At 34.3% G+C, this 19,567-nt stretch overlaps 3 protein-coding genes across 3 annotated transcripts; 1 reads left to right on the top strand and 2 right to left on the bottom strand.

The window, feature by feature from the left end:
* Positions 1-58: 58 nt before the first annotated feature.
* LOC141316188 (uncharacterized HIT-like protein Synpcc7942_1390) lies at positions 59-2,639 on the bottom strand. The gene is made up of 5 exons (XM_073832770.1): positions 2,485-2,639; positions 2,189-2,326; positions 1,681-1,785; positions 1,518-1,590; positions 59-305 (listed from the first exon to the last, which is right to left on the bottom strand). The coding sequence occupies exons 1-5, from the start codon at positions 2,596-2,598 to the stop codon at positions 214-216; spliced, it is 522 nt and encodes a 173-aa protein (XP_073688871.1). The 5' UTR covers positions 2,599-2,639; the 3' UTR covers positions 59-213.
* A 5,327-nt stretch (positions 2,640-7,966) lies between these two features.
* LOC141316186 (large ribosomal subunit protein mL65-like) lies at positions 7,967-12,331 on the top strand. The gene is made up of 5 exons (XM_073832768.1): positions 7,967-8,540; positions 8,686-8,831; positions 10,616-10,721; positions 11,394-11,570; positions 12,066-12,331. The coding sequence occupies exons 1-5, from the start codon at positions 7,967-7,969 to the stop codon at positions 12,329-12,331; spliced, it is 1,269 nt and encodes a 422-aa protein (XP_073688869.1).
* Positions 12,332-12,948: 617 nt separating this feature from the next.
* LOC141316184 (embigin-like) lies at positions 12,949-18,060 on the bottom strand. The gene is made up of 7 exons (XM_073832767.1): positions 17,983-18,060; positions 17,610-17,669; positions 15,171-15,360; positions 14,939-15,021; positions 14,727-14,854; positions 13,261-13,549; positions 12,949-13,055 (listed from the first exon to the last, which is right to left on the bottom strand). Exons 1-7 carry the CDS (start codon positions 18,038-18,040, stop codon positions 12,949-12,951), a joined length of 915 nt encoding a protein of 304 aa, XP_073688868.1. The 5' UTR covers positions 18,041-18,060.
* Positions 18,061-19,567: the final 1,507 nt, after the last annotated feature.

Below are 19,567 nucleotides of genomic sequence, written 5' to 3'. Positions count from 1 at the left end.
CCCAGTTAAGTGCAGGTTGTTAACCCAACAGCTTGTTAACATCAACTGCAGACTGAAAACCAGTACAGTTCTTTTAATGTTGAAAACTGTTTCTCTCATTATTTGACAAACATTTCTTTTGATAATATCCATTTCCATTTTGTACTGTGTATCAGTTATGCTCATCTCCTCTAAAGATGCAGAGCATTACTTTTATTTTGACAGGAGGTCCATCTATCCTGGAGGCCATTTCATTTGCCGTCCTCCGAGAACATGAATGTGAAGGTGATACACGGACTGTGCCCCATTTTTTCCATCGTTTATGACTGTAAATAATAACAACAGATAATTAAGCAAATTATACATTGTTTGAAGCAAATTACATGTTAGCACTATAGTGTACTATACTAAGTATACTGCAGATATTAACCCTATAAAGACTACTGTTTATAGGGTTAATATAATGTAATGCATCATAGATAGACATCAATATTTATATGCATTTTATGTAAGTAGTCTGCTAGACTGTTATAAAGACTTCAGTATTTACATTACAAGCTAACAGAATTTCATCTTACTTTTTGGGCATTTAAATATTATCAATTAGGCCTCTGAATAACACTGAGGTGTTCTTTCCAGCTCGACTTTTGTCTAGTTTGAATAAATTGTTCCATTTTAAATGAATAACATATGCAATGCCGTTCAAAAGTTTGATTTTTTTGGATTAAAAATACAGAAAAAAATAAATAAAATTGTGAAATTTTATTGCAATTTAAAATACTTTAATATACTATAAAATATAATTTATTCCTGTGATGCAAAGCTGAATTCTCAGCATCATTACTCCAGTCTTCAGTGTCACATGATCCTTCAGAAATCATTCTAATATGCTGATTTATTATTAATATTGGAAACAGTTGAGCTGCTTAATATTTAGTTGGATCCTGTGATACTTCTTTTTAGGATTCTTTGATAAATAAAACATTTAAAAGAACAGCATTTATTTAAAATAGAAATCTTTTGCAATATACAATACCATTCAAAGTTGGAATTAATACTTTTATTCAGCAAGGATATGTCAAATTGATAAATTGTGAGAGTAAAACTTATATTGTTAGAAAAGATTTATACTTTCAACTTTTTATTCATCAAAAATCCTGAAAAGGTTTTCAAAAAAATATTAAGTAACATTGATACTAAATCAGCATATTAGAACAATTTCTCAAGGATCATGTGACACTGAAGATCGGAGTAACGGCTGACAAAAATTCAGCTTTGCATCGAAAAAATACATTATATTTTAAAGTATATTAAAATGGAAAACTGTTTTTTTAAATGGCAATAATATTTCATAACATTATTTTTTTCTGTATTTTTGATCAAATAAATTGAACTTTGATGAGCATAAAAGACTTCAAGGAACACAGAAGTATTTATTTAGTTATACACATTTATTTTATATGACAAGCTTTACATATACTTTCAAGATAATACATAGACTAAATCAACCAATTTCAAACAAAGGATATTTCACTCACCAACTCTGTATCCTTCATCCAGGCCTTCTTTCTTTGCTACGTTTTTGGCCACTATCAAAAGATGACCCAGGAGCTGGATGTATAATGTCGAGATGTTAGAAGTATGTCATCCTCTGTAATTATTAAAGCTAGAAATGAATAAACTGCATATGGATAGACAAACCGATGCATCATCATCGTGTGCTTCACTGATCCTGGGAATAGGAATCCTTGGAATGACCAGGAAATGCACAGGAGCCTGAGGATTTACATCTCTGAAAGCTAGACACTGCAACAATATATTTTATATGCAAATTAATTTGCAAACTGTTCATTTATAAAACACATCGCTATAATTTAGAAAATGGTAATAAAATATGACAAGAACTCAGAGGTAAACTGTGTCAGAACAAATTCGTCTTGATAATGTCAGATAACTTTAATAGAAATGGATGTAACAAAACAAGGTCAAAGTGTCCGAATAATTTTTGGTCCCAAATTGTTATCAGTTTTACTGATAGTCCACTGTATGAGGAATTTTTGGGTATAATATGTCACAGTTTACTTTATTTTGCTATCCTAACTAACATAAATGAACTATAGTGTCCTGCACCCACTAGTAAAAATATAAAAAATATCCCGTGTCTGAATATTTTTTTCACTGTATTAAGCAAATGGTCCTAAAGGCTTACCTTGTCATCCTCATAAATGATAGCTGCAGGGATAGTTTTGTCAATTATTTTAGAAAAAATAGTGGGTTCAGGTTTTCCGTATTTCTTGCTGGCCTCCTTTGCCAAGCGAACCTCATCGCGCGTGGAAGAGCAGAAAGTCTGATACAAACAAGCAAACAAACAAAACCTCAGCAACAGCATCTCGTCTAAAACATGCATACAGTAGATTAAGCCTACAGCAGATGAAATCTTCTGCACACTTCAAATTCAGAGCATACACAGACCGCACTCAAAACTCATAGGACAGAATTAAACACCTTCACAGGTAAGACACGCCGTAAATGATGGCCAAAAGGCAAAATCTGCCGACTTAGTAAAATACTGCGGGCTGTCATTGCACTGTTTAAGGACAAACAGCGTCCATATTCCATGGAAATCCACCTCTCATGTGCTGCTTCTGAGTATTTGTTTACATCCGGTGCTCAAAAGTTGTGCTGTTTTCAAAATAGAAGTCTTCTTTCCGCTATTCACAGTTCAGGTATTTTGAATTACAGAATGAAGAAAACCTTCATTATGCTGATTTTAATTTGACTTTTTGGGGAGAAATGTGTCCCTTAACATCTTCATCAGATTTACACCACCAGTCAAATTTTTTGAAAAGTAAGATGTTTTTTTTTTTTTTAATGTCTGTTCTGCTCACCAAGCCTGCATTTATTTGATCCAAAATGCAGTAATATTGTAAAACATTTTTACTATTTAAAATAACTGCTTTCTATTTGAATAGACTTTAAAATGTAATTTATTCCTGTGACCAAAGCTGAATTTTCAGCATCATTACTCCAGTCTTCAGTGTCACATGATCCTTCATAAATTATGTTAAACTGATTTATTATCAATGCTGGAAAGTAATGATTGATCAAAAGTGATGATAAAGACATTTGTCATATTTCAGATAAATGATGTTCTTCTAAATAAAATAAAAAAAATAAAAAATTATAATAAATGTCTTTTTAAGCAGCAAATCAGAATAATAGAATGATTTCTAAAGGATCGTGTGACTGGAGTAATGATGCTAAAATTGCAGCTTTGAAATTACAGGAATAAATTACATTTTAAATTATATTTACATAGAAAACAGTTAATTAAATTAGTTAAAATATTCCAAAATGTTACTGTTTTTGCTGTATTGGATCAAATAAATGCAGGCTTGGTGAGCAGAAGAGACTTCTTTAAAACACATTAAAAATCTGACTTGTAGTGTATTGCATATTAAATAAACACATCACATACATATGTTCAAATGCATATATTGTACATTACACAAATGCATGTAAATATACAGAAAAGGGATGAGAGAAAAAAACAACAAAAGCAAACAAATAAATAAATAAGGATACAGCCACAATACAGTATAAAAATATTAAATACTGTGTAAAATCACCAACTTTTTTATTATATAAGATTATATAAGTCTTTAATTGTTTCTTGTTCAAGAGTTTTTAATATTGTATATGTAGAGCTTTACCTAAATCAAAATTTTTTCAAGTAAACTTTCCATGCATTTAAAAATGCAATTTAAGTTTTAAGTTATACATTTGTAAATTTGTAAATTTTATATGTATGACTTTCAGTTTCATCCAAGTGCAGCTATTTTTAGCTGTATAGAATAGTTTGTTTTGCTGCTTGATATTGTGTGTCTTCCCATATTATTTAATGTATTATGTAGTTTTTAATTATGAACACACAGGTTTGTAGTACAAACAGTTTTACTCTTGTTATTCTTCTCGTTTAGTGGCTAATGAACCAGAAGTCTCGGCCATAGGCTTACTTCCATGTTGAAGAATAAAGTAGATAAGTTAATTAACTTAATAAAATCACTTTTTATTATTTTTTAGAATATTCAATACACTCTAAAAAGTGCTGGGTTAAAAAATAACCCAACCATAACCCAGCTGCTGGGTAACTATGGGACAGAACACGCGTTGGGTTGTTTTGACCCAAGTGCTGGGTTAAATCATTTGACCCAAAATGCTGGGTTGTTTATTTGACCCAACCAGTGGGTCAGATTAACTGTGTTGCTGGGTTAAACACTACCTAAATATTGGGTTATTTGTTGTCTAATTGCCTTGCTACCTTTATATTTACCAATAATAATATATAAATCACAAAAGAATGTAAAATTATTATTGTTTTCCTGTAATACAGTTACACAACACAAAAAAATGCATCTGTAAATGTCAATTTAATGAGTTTTCATATTTCTTTTTAATAGTTTTCAAATAGGTGCAGCTGTCACACATTTTGTCCAACCCTTACAGACACAAATAACGGTTTTAGTAGATCAGTTTATTTTAAACACAAAACTGTAAACAAGGCACAATATATTCCTATTCTTTATGTCAACATTGCAGCAGCAGAACACTCAAAAATGAATTATTACCACATTAGAATCATTCCAAACATCGTGCCATTAAAACTAAGCCAAACAAAGAGTCCACCAGACAATTCTTACAATTTAAAACATGTTACAAGTGGCCAAGAAAAAAAACTTTTGCCCTCAAAAACTTCACACATGAAGACTTATGTCCATCAATATGATATACTGCAAGCTGGAGAAATTCCCAGGCAACAAGTCCGCTTCAATGGCATGGCCTGGAACAATGGCGAAGGTCTAGAAATGTTGTTGTCTCATCCCAAGGCTCAAATCCACCATGTTGGTCCCCACCTGTTAATTATACGGCATTTAGTCTTGCAACATAACTAACATTTTAAGTTAAGTGTATTTTATGAACATAAACACAGAGGCATGAAATAAATGCTCATTTTGCTTCTCAACTTTTCATACAGTTGTGGCCAAAATTATTAGAACACTAGTATTTTCACCTGCTAAATAAGGTTTTAAGTCAGTGATTTCTCTTTTGCTGTAGTGTGTCAGTAGGAAATATCGGTTTACATTTCCATTCATTTTGCCATTAATTGTGATAATCCAGTGACATTTTTGTTTGCACAACAGCCAGTGCTCCACACAGAGATCTGATCTCATCATCATCCAGAAGAACTGTGACAGCGTCTCCAAGATGCTCCAAGAGACCTAACTGCAAAGCTACAGTACTGTTAAAAGTTTTAAGCACTTGTCTAAAAATGTCATAAAATGATGCTGTCAAAAATAATGCCATAAATAAATGTTCTTTATCAATTAACCTTGATTAACTAAATTAAATCAACATTTGGTTTGACCATCCTTTTGCGTTTAAAGCAACTTTTGCCCTACACTAGGTGCACTTGCACATAAGTTTTTCAGGTAGCTTTGCAGGTAGGTCTTTTGAAGCATCTTGGAGACGTTGTCACAGTTCTTCTGGATTTAGTCTGTCTCAGTTTGTTCTGTTTCTTCATGTCATTCCAGACGGACTGGATGATGATGAGATCAGATCTCTGTCTGAAGGATTGGCTGTTGTGCAAACAAAAACCTCACTGGATTATCACAATTAAAGGCAAAATGAATGTTTGGAAATGTAAACTGATATTTCTTACTGACACACTACAGCAAAAGATAACAAACACTGACTTAAAATCATTTTTTAGCTGGTGAAAATACAACAGTTATAATAATTTTGGCCACCACTGTGTTTATATATATATATATATATATATATATATATATATACACACCCTTATTAGAGCAGAAAACGTAAAACAAAACTTACAGGTTGTACGTCAATGAATGGCCTCCGGGATTCCGTGGTTGTGGGTCTGAAGACCTTTTCTCCAGAGTGGGCAGGACTTTGAAAGCACTTTCCCCGTTAGCATCTAAACCATAGGAATAATATGCAAACTGTGAAACATATTTTATAATCAAAACAACAAACTGAAACACTTTCATATGAAGATTTCTTCATTCCTTTAAATAATGCAAATTAATTCCCACCCTCATTCAACTACTGCAGGTTAAGTATAGGTATGGGGTCAGATTCAGGGATGTAGAATATGCACATGCAGAATAAGGCATCAGTATGTGCTTCATAAGTACTAATTAACAGCCAATATACAAGCTAATAAGCAACTAGTTAAGTGTTACTGTACCATTGTATTTACCAGTTGATGTGTGTCAAATACAGTTGCATATTGTTTTTATAGATTGACATATTATAAGAAAAAGCTTACCTTAATTCATGTCACCCAGGAATGTCCCTTGCTGAGCGCTGGCAAGAATTAGGTCTGCAACTGTAGCCCAGTCTTCAAAAAGTCTGCCTCTGGATATAGCTTCCTAAAATCTTGTGAAATCTGATCAAATCTGAAAAACAAATGTGGTTCAATTAGTTTAAGGTTTATACTGGTCTCCTAGTTTGTAATGCAACACAGGCATTCACTAAAACAGAGGAAGAGTAAGGGGCCGTTCACATGCCGCGCCTAAAAACGCGTGAAAACGCAAGACGCGTCGCTTTCTCATCAGTTTCTCATTCTTTCCAAAACGCAGCTTGCTCTCACATGGCGTCTGCCGTTGCTAAGCAACCATGTCCCGCGCCTGGAAAAAACGAGCTTCCATTATGAGCGTATATTGGCATCTACATTTGAAATAACTAACTTCAGTGCGAAAAAACGCGACATGTGAACGGCCACACACACCACGAGAGATTCAGTCTAACTTTACATACTGTAGCTAAGACAACATTACATTTAAGTAATAAACAATAGTACATACCAGTCATATTGTGGTTTAACATTATTAAAGTAAGGGACATAGCGTTTTAGCTAATGCAAGTTACCTCAAGGAAAAAAGCGCGAAAATGCTTAACATAAAACATATGGATCTATCGTTGGATTCGGCACGTCGCAGACATTTACTTGAAAAAATATGCCCTTAAAAGAACAATTTTTGTATGAAATTATCTAATTTTGACAAAACATTACAAAGCCATACATACAGTATGCAGACAGTAAAGGAACTTACCCCCATATTTCTGACCTACTCTATCCATAAGGCGTTAAAATAAAGGCCATATGTATACTGTAAGTTATACAATAACACTACACACACACACACACTTTATATAACAATAAAGCGATTGTTGAGGCAAAAAAGTACATCGCTAGGCTGCTTAAGTTACAACGGTCGTCATTCACGGAATAAAATGCCAACCCCGCACAGCGACATATCAAATTTGGCATTAAACAGTGAAATCAGTGTGCTCTAAAACACAACTTATTAAAAATAAAGGTAAATAATTATATAATCATATTATTAATTTACCTTATAATCCTGCTTGCTGCGAGGTGCGTGACCGCCTGGGGAGGAGACGAGTGAAGAATCCAGAATGTTCGATGAAGTGAAAAAAATAAACAAACCGGTTGGGTCAAAATAACCCAACCCAGGTGTTCATAGTGAAAGAACCCCTCATAGTCCATTTGACCCAGCATGATCAACCCAACTGTGTGTTTACAGTGCCTCAAACAACCCAATATTTTGACCCAGCACAATTAACCCAGCAATGTGTTTACAAAAATAACCCAGCACTTTTTAGAGTGTATATTTAGAAAATTAAAGTTTATTTCCTTAAAAAAGTGAAAGAGGGTCTTGAACACTGAATATTTTTATTGATACATTTTTGTATAACACAATAAGGCAGTTTTATGATAGTTATTACAAAAATAGATTTTAGTTCGTAAATTCATAATCTGTTCATAAGAGATTAACACCATCATACGATTGATTTTATTCTCCTCTCATCCACTCCAGCAGACGGCAGTAGACAAACAAACAGTGTCACTGAATGACAGAAGAATAACTCATGTGGGAGAAACATGGCGTCCTGCAGGAGGTTGCCCTTGCATCCTTTTCTCTCCAGTACATCAGCACGCCTCGTCTGTAACAGACATGTCCAGGTTGAAGCTTCCACAGCAAAGAGTTTATATCCACCCATTCTGCCCTCCCGGACCGCGAAGAGCAAATCCGCCAAGAGACGCGTGGTCACCGAGTTTTTCGAGCAGCTGCGCGCGTGCACGCCACAGGAGAAGATCCGAGCGCTCACTCGCGTTCAGCGCAAGAAGTACGTGATTTACCCACAGACATTTGCTCTTAACGCGGACACATGGTATCAGCACTACACCAAAACGGCATTTCTCAGCGGTCTGCCTGAAAAATACAGTGCGTCAACAAATGCGGAGTCGGCGGCGGTGGTCGATGAGTCGGTGTTGTCTGGAGTGAGATCTGTAGTCTGCGACTCACTCTTACAAGAACAATGGTACATGAAGAAAGGGAGGACTTGCGTCCATAAAGAGCAAGAGCAATTCGTCTCTCCGTTTGTAAGGAACATTGTGTGTGGTCTAAAAAACTTTCTGGCCAAAGAAAACTCTGTGCTGAGTCAGTCTAGTTTAGGTGAGTTTGACCTCCATGTTACTGCATGTTTCTCATTCAGTGAGTTCTCTCTTTATATTGGTTAAAGTATATAATGTGTTTGCTGGTTTTATTGTATGTATTCATGTATGTATGTATTTATTTATTTGTGTTTATAATTTTTTAGATTTTGACCCTCAAGTTAACTATTATTGGTTACGGGGAGAAAGGACTATTCCAGAGGGCCACAGGAGAGGACTGGTGGAACCCATGAGATTCCAGATTGATGACAAACCTCACAGTCAGATCAGAATCCCACAACAACTTCCTGAGGTAGGGTATTGTACCTCACGTTGTTTATGATGAATAAAATTTGTGTTAATTGAAGTTTAAAAATGCAGCTGTTTTACAGTGTAGAAGTCTGTGGTAATGTTGTTATGCAACAGTTAGTAGGAATTTATAGTTCTGTGTTAATCAACAAAATTTCAAAAACATCCCCGTCTCAAATTTTTGATTTTGCTAATATTTTTTTTCTGAAGAAGCATAGACATGTATAGTGATGAAGTATTGTATGTCATGGATGAAAATGTACTGAGTAATCCATGATTTTGTAGAAATTAAAAAGGGCATTAAAATATCTTTAATACTTCTTGAGTTACAGACATGCAAACTTTGGAAAAAGAGATTATTTATGGCACTCAGAATGGTATGTTCAATGTAGTTCTCTTGACAAGAAAACAAGATCATTACTAGTTTCAATATTATTTGTGCTTCAGACATTCCTCTTTACAAGAAAAGTATATTTTTGTAAAGTGACCCACATTTGTCTACACTTCCATTCCGGCGTAATAGTCAAGGAAGTTTGCTGCCGTAATATGGCCGAAGAAGGCGGAGTGTTATCAGAAATGAGTTCCCAGCTAGTTTAGCATTTGCACATGTGCTGCGTGGTATTACTGCGCCTGCTTCGGCCATATTACGGCAGCAAACTTTAACAATTTACTCCTGGAGCCATATTTAAATTCCAATATCTGTGGAACTGAACCATATAGGGTCTAGAAAATGAAGATGCTAAAAAGTTTAAGTCCCTGTATCTAAAAGGGCATTAAGATATTTGTAATATTTCTTGAGTTACAGGCATGCAAACTTTGGAGTAAAAATTAAGTGCCATTTTCCCATTTATGAATGGTCAACCGATTTTACTAATAGACCTACCAATCTCTGTGTAAAAATAACATTATGATGCTGCAATCTTTCTGAAGTAATTTTTACCCTCTTGTAATTTGGCTCTGAATCTCAGGTTTGCCATTTTGACCCCCTTCTCTACAAAATTGAGGATTACTCTGTAAATATTTATCCATGACATTAAAATTTTTTTACTTTCATGACTATACATGTTTGTCTTTCTTCAGAAAAAAAAACATTAGCAAAAAATTTGAGCTGGGGACCTCTGGTTGAGTTGACAAGGAATGAACCAGTTTTCAGTTTTCAAAGACCTGAAGGCAAAAAAAACAACATGGAAATGCAGCGCACGCGTGTCAATTTTCTATCTGGTCTGTTTCCAGTCTACAAATATTTAGATCACCTCTCAAAAGAATAAAATAAACACATGTGAACAAAGTGCAAGTTTTGGTCATTTGCATTCCATATAAACACATATAAATGCTGCAATATTTCAATCACTAAAAATGGGGACATTTTAAAACATTTAATGTGAAAAATTATAAAGAAGTGCCTTAATGTATTAAAACAGTGATATTAAAAGATAAAATTCAGTGTACATCTTATTGATGATGCATACTTTATATAGGCAAGGAGATAAGCCTGAAATATGAACACAATGTGCTAAATTACTTAAGTATTGTCTTTATCTTAGTTTTTTTTTTGGTTTTTAATGGAAAAAGAAAATTAAGGTTAAATTGTTCTGGATTTCCTTTCCTGTACAAAGTATGCATCATCAATAAGATAATCTGTCTCTTACTGCGTAACATTTCATGCAAACCTCATAAAAATTTATGGCGGTTAGTGGAGTAAAGCCTTGTGTTGTCCACCAGGTGAGCTTCAATTGTGTGACTTCACGTAAATCTGTCTCATTTGCTTAATGATGTCATTTCCTGCAGTTTGTTCCTCTTGAGGTAGAGATCTCCACTGAAGTTCCAGTTATTACTTTGGCTCCTGACATGCTCCCCTTGTTCAGGAGACAGTATGACAACAACATCTTCATAGGTTGGTGTTTTCCAGTGTATTTTTAATATAATGTTTGTTTGTTTTAGCTGTATTGTTTTTATATTTCAGTTTTAACACTTTAGTACTTAATCCCAGTTGCTAAAACAACATTTATGATTATCATATTATTTTTATCGAATGGTTATATTTTATTTCAACTTTTAGCTTTTAACAGAACTGATTTGAATAGTTTATTAAAAATAGAAACAACGCTAGTTTGTTTTTGTCTCCAATCCCATGTTGCAACAGATATTAGCATCTCTAAATTCTGACTGCAACAGTTACTGAGTTAAAAAATCTTTGTTTGTGTTCTACTGAAAAAACAAGGTTCATTTTTGAGTCAACTATCCCTTTAAGTTACTGTAGTGCAGTTTTTCTCAACTAGGGGGCCCCAGCAAAATCCTGGCTTGAGGATCCTGCACCCTCTCTATCCCACTTCGCTTCCTGTCATCTCTATACTGTCCTATAATAATAAAGGCAAAAACACCAAAAATAAAAATCTACAAAAAAAGAGATTAAAGCAAAATATGCATTAAAATGCAAATAAAAATCATTAACATTTAATACATCAGAGGTATCAGCTTGCTGAGTAACTGCTGTAGTGCACAGCTTTTTGTAACCATGAGATTTTAGTTTAAATCCATGACATTTTGATGTTGTTTTACCCCACAGGTGCCAAACTGGAAGATCCATGCTCCTATGGTCACACACAGTTTCACATGGTCACTGATAGATTCCGCAGGGACAAAATGAGCAAAAGAGGCCTCTCTGATCAGGTGGAGGTGTCACTGAGAGCCAACGGTATTGCCAGCCTGTTCGCATGGACGGGAGCACAGGCTATGTATCAAGGTGAGTGTTTCTGTAAGCTTTGGATTTTTTTTTTCTTTGAATGGTGCCAGAATTGCCCTGAGCTCTGGTTAAGAGCACTTTTTAACTGAATTGATTCATTGTTTTCACAATTGTAGGATATTGACATGCATATGTGACCCTGGACCACTAAACCAGTCATAATGTTTTTTTGTTTTGTTTTTTAAATTGAGATGTACACATCATCTGAAAGCCGAAAATGGAAATAAGCTTTCCATTGATGTATGATTTGTTAGGATAGGACAATATTTGACCAAGGAACATCTATCTGAAAATCTGGAATCTGAGGGTGCAAAAAAATCTAAATAGGCAAGTTGTCCAAATGAAGTTCTTAGAAAGTTAATATTACTGGTCAGAAATTAAGTTTTGATATATATTTAAGGTCTCAGTCTATTTATCTTAGACTGGTTTTGTGGTCCAGGGTCACATCAACTCATGCATGCTTTCTTAATAACTAAATGTTTTATCCTTTCTTAGGTTTTTGGAGTGAAGAGGACGTGAGCAGGCCGTTTGTCTCTCAGGCTGTCATCACAGACGGGCAGTTCTTCTCATTTTTCTGCTATCAGCTCAATACTCTGGCTTTGAGTCCAAGGGCTGATATCAACAATAGCAGGAAGAATTTATGCTGGGGCACAGAAAGCATGCGTCTGTATGAGAGCATCGCAGATGGAGACATAGTGGGCTTGAATGATGCCGTTCTTAAACTGCTGCTGCAGTTTTTACTAAACAAACCACAGTGTTGAAAAGGTTTAAGAATGAAAAAATGTTATGCGTTATGCGTGTCAATAAACATAATATATGTAGCAGCATGTTATTTTTGTCTTCATTTAAGTTTAAGAACTTGTTTAAAGGTTTGTTTTGGATTTAAGTGGCCAAAACAGAATAGGAAATTAAAAGACTACATGTTGTTTGTTGGAAAATCAACAAATCACAATCATATTTGTATTTAAAGGGACAATCACCAAAAAAAGAAAATCCTTTCATTTACTTAACCTCATGTTATTCCAAACCCATTAGACTTTTGTCTTTGAAACAAAAGTAGTTTTTTTTATTTGCTCTTTCTGTTCTTTTATTTAAGGTTCAAGCAACCAAAGTCTAATGTGTGTAAGGTCTTCATAAAAGGAATCACTTTTTTTCTTTGGATGACCTTTATTAAATTAGCTTTGAAAGGTCAAATGAACACTTAAACCTTAACAATAACACTATATTGAAGATTATGAAAACATGCATACTTGTGTAGTATTGAATATATATGATATACAATATATATATATATGATATGTGTAGTTTAGGCAAAAACCCTTATTGCTTATTACCGTGTGATTCAAGCCACAAGATTCTAAAGTGGAATAAAACGGTTTTACGCAATCACACATTCTTTTTCATCTGTTAAAATGAAAACCTCAGTGGTCCAGTTTTCTTTGTCTTGCTGTGTTGTTTTCCACTCCATTGCTCTCGTCACGAGTGCTAGAACAAAAATGAGCACCACCACATAAAATGTCTGAAATCATATCTTGAGTGAATTTTTAAAATCATACAAACTGATCTGAACACTTACAGTTTGGTGGTTTGTTCAGAGCAGACATCATTCTCTGCAAATGAATAAACCCTTTGTTAATTTTAAAATGATTATTCCTTATATACTCCTCTTATTCATGAAAGTTTACTGTACCTCCTGTGGAAGAGCTGTCATGTTGTGGCTTGCTGCATTTTTCCCAAAGCAAAATCAGTGTGACCAGGACAATGACTTCAACCACTATGGCAATGAAGGGTTTGAGAGGCTCTGTGTACGACAAGACCTTCAGCTCTATGTAAGACTCACTGGGTTTGATATCAAACTCAGCGCTGCATATGTACTTTCCAGAATCTTCTTCAGTCAGATTGAGTATTGTCAGTTTGGTTTCATTTCCATTAATATAGATCTTGTAGTTCAGAGGGTTTGCCGTAACGTTGATGAGCACCTATGAAGAGAAAAACATTGATGTGAACAGTGTTATTGTTGACTAAATATTAAAGAGGACATTGGATGGCCATTTTCCACAAGTTGGTATACTGTAAAAAGTTTTCACCAGATTCAACTTAAAAACCTAAGTTCAGCAGCTGCCTTAAGTTTTTAAGTTAAATCAGCTTAAAACTACAAGTCATTTTAACTTATTACAATCAAAATTAGTTGATTTAACTTGGGAGTTTAAATGACTTAAGTTGATTTAACTTAACATTTTAAGGCAGCTGCTAAACTTAAGTTTTTAAGTTGAAACTGGTGAAAACTTTTTACAGTGTATGATTCTTTAGGGTCTTCATAAAAATGAGGAAGAAAACGCGATGCATTAAGAGCCGTGTAAGATCAGGGTAAATTAACTTATTTTATCTTATTTCTTCTGGGAAACATGTAACTATCTTCTGTAGCTTCGGAGAGGCAGTACTAAATGAAAAAAAAAAAGATATTTAGGCAAAATAAGAAAAATGTACACATTTTCATTGTGTTCAAAAGTTTTCACCCCCGACTCTTAATGCATTGTTTTTCCGTCTGGTGTATCAGTGAGTGTTTGAACCTTCTGTAATAGTTGCATATGAGTCCCTCAGTTGTCCTTAGTGTGAAAAGATGGATCTTAAAATCATAATCATTGTTGGAATAGATTCAAATACACAAAAATGCTGAAAAACGAAAGAACCAAAGGACCTTGAGGATTTTTCTGAAGAACAGCAGGCAGTTTAACTGTTCAGGTCAAACAAGGGACTCATGAACAACTATCACTAAACAAACAAAAACAAAAAAACAGCTGTGAGTCATTCAGGTAACAACACAGTATTAAGAATCAAGCGTATGTAAACTTTTGAACAACTATTATGTTCTCTTGTGGACTGTAAGTGTCTTTTATGTGAAATATCGTATTCAGCTCTGTAGTAAATAAAAAATAACCTTAATTTTGTATGATCCCTCTTAATTTGTTAAAATAATTCACATTTTGTAGATTCTACAAGGTGTATGTAACTTTTGACCTCAACTGTATATGCAAACACCATGTCAAAGTGAATTTTGCATTCAGTGTTCCCTTTAAGTACAACTTTTAAAATCATTTTCAGAAAATGAAATTAAATGATAAAATATAGATTAAAATAGATTAAAAAAAACTTCACCTTTTCAGTGTTGTTTGCCTTGTACCAGTTCCAGGTGTTTGGTGTGTATTTGAGTTTACACTCCAGCACAACTGAATCTCTGGTGTAGCTCACTACCGGCTTGTCTCTTTTGTCTTTTATTACAGGAACTTGAGAAAAAAAGCAAAATACACAGGTTAACATAATTCAAAATGATAAATATGATTGTATACATGGATAAAATGACAACATACCATGTAAAACAAATGTTACTTCTGCTTTATTTTCTCTGAAGATGCAGGAATAATTTCCCAGGTCTCTGGCTTGTATGCTGAATCTAGAAAGGTTAAACAACTTAAAGCGGTGTCAAATCATTGTTTAGTAATACTGAATTGCTTATTTACTTCTTTAACATGTCTTATTTGCATTATTTTTTTGACATTAGAAATTACACACGATTATTTTCTGAAATAGGCATCCACTTACGTCTTTTTAAGGACATACTGTTCATTGATTCTATTTACAGTTTCTTCAGAGTTTTCAATGTCTTGTCCATCTTTAGTCCAATAGCCAGTAATGTACGGAGGGTTATTTGGTATATCAGTTAGGTTACATAAAAGCTCTATATATTGAGGTGTCAGGATTGCAAGCTCTTCAATAATGACTTGATTTTGACCTGCATGCCAAGAAATTGTAGCCCAATCAGCAAAACAAACCTCTGCAGTTATGTACAATTCAGTGTATTTTGTCTAGTAGATTAAGATATTTTTGATTACCTTACTGCAAAATGATAAATTCATATTTCAAAAGAATAATTCACCTAAAAATTAAAGTCATCCTCAGGCCATCCAAGATCTAAACAGATTTGGAGAAATTCAGCATTACATAATTTGCTCAACCAAAGAATCCTCTAGTCTACAGTGAATGGGTGCCGTCAGAATGAGAGTCTGAACAGCTCATAAAAACATCACAATAATCCACAAGTAATCCATATGACTCCAGTCTATTGAATACCAACATAAATACCAAGAGCACTTGCACACATGGTGTTATAGTGGGATCATAGGTATAAGAATATATGTGGTGGGTTCTCATTAGTTTGTTTTTATTAAAAGTACACTCTTAAAAGGATGTGTTGAAAACAACTTAACCTGTGTTGTTCTTAGCACACTAGAACTCTGTTAGTTATCTAGTTAGTTTAACAAAGCCATGTGTTATTCCTGCTAATTTTACACACTAATGTGTTATAGCTACACAATTTGTGTCAATTATGTACACAAAATGACACAAAACTTGTTAAAAGACAGTGTAATAAATTCCCTTTTTTGTGAAAGTTTTTTAATGTTTTACAATAAACATTTTTACCACATCGTTTACCACATTTGTTTTGTTACTTTTCAAATGCCATTTATGCATACTGTAGTTTTTATTCTTCTACTCTTTACTCTTTAAACTTTCAATTAACATCAGTTATAGAATGTTTAAAATTGTGATCTAAACAAAGGACAAAAACTATTTCTGTTTTTATTATCTGAATGTAATTTTCTTTTCTTTTTTTGAAAATGTCCTTAAGATGCACCACAGCTATTTTTCTTTTTTTCTCCAAATTATTGGGTGGCTGGTGCGCTACATGTTAAATATTATTTCCAAGCATTTATACCATCAGTAAAACTGCTTGTGAATAATCATGTAATGTAATTTACCTCAGAAAAGACAACAATAATGAGCTTTGGAGCCCACATTAAAGGATTACTCCACTTTCAGAATAAAAATGTCCTGATAATTTACTCACCACCATGTCATTCAATATATTCATGTCTCTCTTTCATCAGTCAAAAAGAAATTAAGCTTTTTGAGGAAAACATTCCAGGATTTTTCCACATATAATGGAGACAAGACGAGCATTTGAGGTTAGAAAATTTATAAAAAACATTTTTTAGGAAATAACCAGTTGTTTCACTAGATTCCTCAGCTAGGATCATTTAGAGCTGCACTGAAACTGCTTTTTTAACCTTCAATCTGTTGGCCACCATTGAAGTCCACTATATGGAGAAAAATCCTGGAATGTTTTCCTCAAAAAGCTTAATTTCTTTTTGACTGAAGAAAGAGAGACATGAATATCTTGGATGACATGGGAGTGAGTAAATTATCAGGAAATTTTTATTTTGGAAGTGGAGTAATTCTTTAACCTATAACGTTTGGGGGGCCCAAATGTTTTTGTTGACTTGCTACACTCTTAAAAATAAAGGTACTTCACAATGCCGTAGAAGAACCCTCTTTGTCTAAACGGTTCCATAAAGAACCTTTAACATCTGAAGAACCCTTGTGTTTCACAAAAGGTTCTTTGTGGCGAAAGAAGTTCCTTCAGATTATAAAATGGTAAGAAAGAGATGGTTCTTTAAAAAAACCTTTGAACCTTTTAAAGCACCTTTATTTTTAAGAGTGGATGCAACTGATGTAAACAGTGCTTGATCTGTACGATGAAATGACTTTTTCACTGAAGAAGGCAATATTATGGATAGAGGGCTCATATTTTGCAAGAGTTTGAAGTTAAGAATGTCTCAGTGATTAATTTGTTTGCTACAACATGCAATATTTCACTTGACAAGATGTTAATTTAGTGTGAATTACTTTATTATTGTAAACAGTTTGAACTCATTCTGGTGGCACCCGTTCACTGCAGAGGCTCCATTAGTGAGCAAATCATGTAATGCTAAATTTCTCCCAATCTGTTCAGATGAAGAAACAAACTCATCTACATCTTGGATGGCCTGAGGCTAAGTACATTTTCAGTAAATTTTCACTTTTGCTTAATTTGTCCTGTAATAATTGTATAAATTGTGCATTTACAAATACATCTATTGATTTCAAATGAATACTTATACTGGCTAATAAGACATGACGACATGACAGGGATAACCGTACCTTTGGATACAGCTTTCCGTGTTGTAATTACAGGATCAGACTCTGGGGAAGGAGTTGTTTCTAAAAGAAAAAAGAAAAGAAAAAAAGACATGCTATATGATGTTGCACTGAATAAACAACACTACTAACCATTCACCTTTGAGAGACGGGCCTAGTCAAGGTTAAATGAAACTTGCATTACTTACAAGCTTTAACTCAGCTTAATATTAAAAACATCATTGTACAATTACTTTAACATCCCCTAGAAACACTGAAAAAACACAGATCAGGAGACTTTAATTCAGACTAACTGATAACAAGGTCAAAGCTCGAAAACAACAACAACAAGGCCTCATAAATGTTGCATTACACTAGAAAGCAGACATGCACATACCTGTGTTCATCCCATCACAGTAAAGGAGTAGTAAGATGAGATGTATGACATTAGCCATGGAGAGGAGTGCTGTTTCCCTGCAGCTCTGCTGTGTGCGGCTGGGGCGAGGCATCTCTTCTCTTCATCTCTTTTCTCTTTTTCAGCAGCAGGTCCCCAGAGACGCCAGGCCCCTCCCTTCACCTCTCCTGCTGCAGCCATGGTGACTTGGCAGGACTGGTGTACGCTTGCAGCTTCCTGGTTTAAATTAATCATGAGTGTCAGGAGGCAGCCACAGCCCTGCCTGATCAAATGATTGGACAGCCTGTAACATCACCCTCTATTGAGATTGAGCAGGTACTGTGACGAGCGCTAGCACAACTCAGTGTTTGACAAGTTATAATTCACAGCTCACCCTTGTGGTACATCCTGTATTCACAAATGTGGATGTAGTTATGAGTGTAGCCTTTTATTTCTTTTATATGCCAGGCAGGTGCTGAGAAAAGCAGTCTGCACTGGAGGATTGTATTACTTAAGAGTTCTTTAATATTCATTGCAAACTGACAGTTTAAATGAGCCTGTACCTTCTGTGTAACCCTGTTATGCTGTGGCTTTTATCTCTTTTAACATTTCTTGACATTGTCATATATCATACAGCAACTGATATAATTTGTATTTTAATAAATTAATTCAAAGTTTAAAGTTCAAATTTATTTCTAAAGCACTAAATAACACATCTAAATAATTAGATCAAATCAAATCAAATCAAATCACTTTTATTGTCACATCACCACAGCACCTGTGCCTAGGTGAGTGAAATTCTTGGGAGCGAGCTCCGGACAGTGCTGGGACAATTTACAGACAGTTACATACCTACAGGATTATACAGAGTGACAATATGCAATATATACATACATACATACATACATAGTACACACAGTGTACGATTAGACTTAGCAATACAGTGCAAGTAGAGCTGTATTTTCAAGAAATGTGCAAAAGAGGTATTTTTATATGAAATTGGGCAGAAGAGAGATTGGGGAGGATAGCACATAGTGCAAAGATTTCAGTGCAATTATAAACATATGTGACCCTGGACCACAAAACCAGTCTTAAGTCGCTGGGGTATATTTGTAGCAATAGCCAAAAATACATTGCATGGGTCAAAATTTTTGATTTTTCTTTTATGCCAAAAATCATTAAGAAATTAAGTAAAGTTCATGTTCCATGAAGATTTTTTGTAAAATTCCTACTATAAACATATCAAAATGTAATTTTTGATTTGTAATATGCATTGTTAAGAACCTAATTTGGACAACTTTCAAGGTGATTTTCTCAGTCTTTTTGATTTTTTTGCATCCTCAGATTTCCGATTTCAAATAGATGTATCTCGGCCAAATATTGTCCTATCCTAACAAACTATACATCAATAGAAAGCTTATTTATTGAGCTTTCATATGATGTATAAATCTCAGTTTTGACAAATTTAACCTTATGACTGGTTTTGTGGTCCAGGGTCACATATATTATTCATATTGTGAGTGTGCAAATAGAGCAGAGTGTGATGCTACAGGTGGTTTGTATGGCCCACTCACCTGTGTGTAGCACA

This window comes from Garra rufa, unplaced genomic scaffold (assembly GCF_049309525.1).
Source record: "Garra rufa unplaced genomic scaffold, GarRuf1.0 hap1_unplaced_080, whole genome shotgun sequence".
Taxonomy (NCBI): domain Eukaryota; kingdom Metazoa; phylum Chordata; class Actinopteri; order Cypriniformes; family Cyprinidae; genus Garra; species Garra rufa.
Note: the sequence above shows the minus strand (reverse complement) of the source record. Positions and strands in the feature narration are given on the sequence as shown.

Bases quoted from the DNA above. Each gene is read 5' to 3' on its own strand.
- LOC141316188 (XM_073832770.1), bottom strand. From the start codon at position 2,598: ATGGAATATGGACGCTGTTTGTCCTTAAACAGTGCAATGACAGCCCGC. The intron at 1,786-2,188 runs GTAAGCCTTTAG...ATATTGTTGCAG, and splicing joins TCATTTATGAGGATGACAAG to TGTCTAGCTTTCAGAGATGT. The intron at 1,591-1,680 runs GTTTGTCTATCC...TTATACATCCAG, and splicing joins CACACGATGATGATGCATCG to CTCCTGGGTCATCTTTTGAT.
- LOC141316186 (XM_073832768.1), top strand. From the start codon at position 7,967: ATGGCGTCCTGCAGGAGGTTGCCCTTGCATCCTTTTCTCTCCAGTACA. The intron at 8,541-8,685 runs GTGAGTTTGACC...ATAATTTTTTAG, and splicing joins GCTGAGTCAGTCTAGTTTAG to ATTTTGACCCTCAAGTTAAC. The intron at 11,571-12,065 runs GTGAGTGTTTCT...ATCCTTTCTTAG, and splicing joins AGCACAGGCTATGTATCAAG to GTTTTTGGAGTGAAGAGGAC.
- LOC141316184 (XM_073832767.1), bottom strand. From the start codon at position 18,040: ATGGCTAATGTCATACATCTCATCTTACTACTCCTTTACTGTGATGGG. The intron at 17,670-17,982 runs GTATGTGCATGT...TTTTTCTTTTAG, and splicing joins CTGTGATGGGATGAACACAG to AAACAACTCCTTCCCCAGAG. The intron at 14,855-14,938 runs GTATGTTGTCAT...TTTTTTCTCAAG, and splicing joins AGTAACATTTGTTTTACATG to TTCCTGTAATAAAAGACAAA.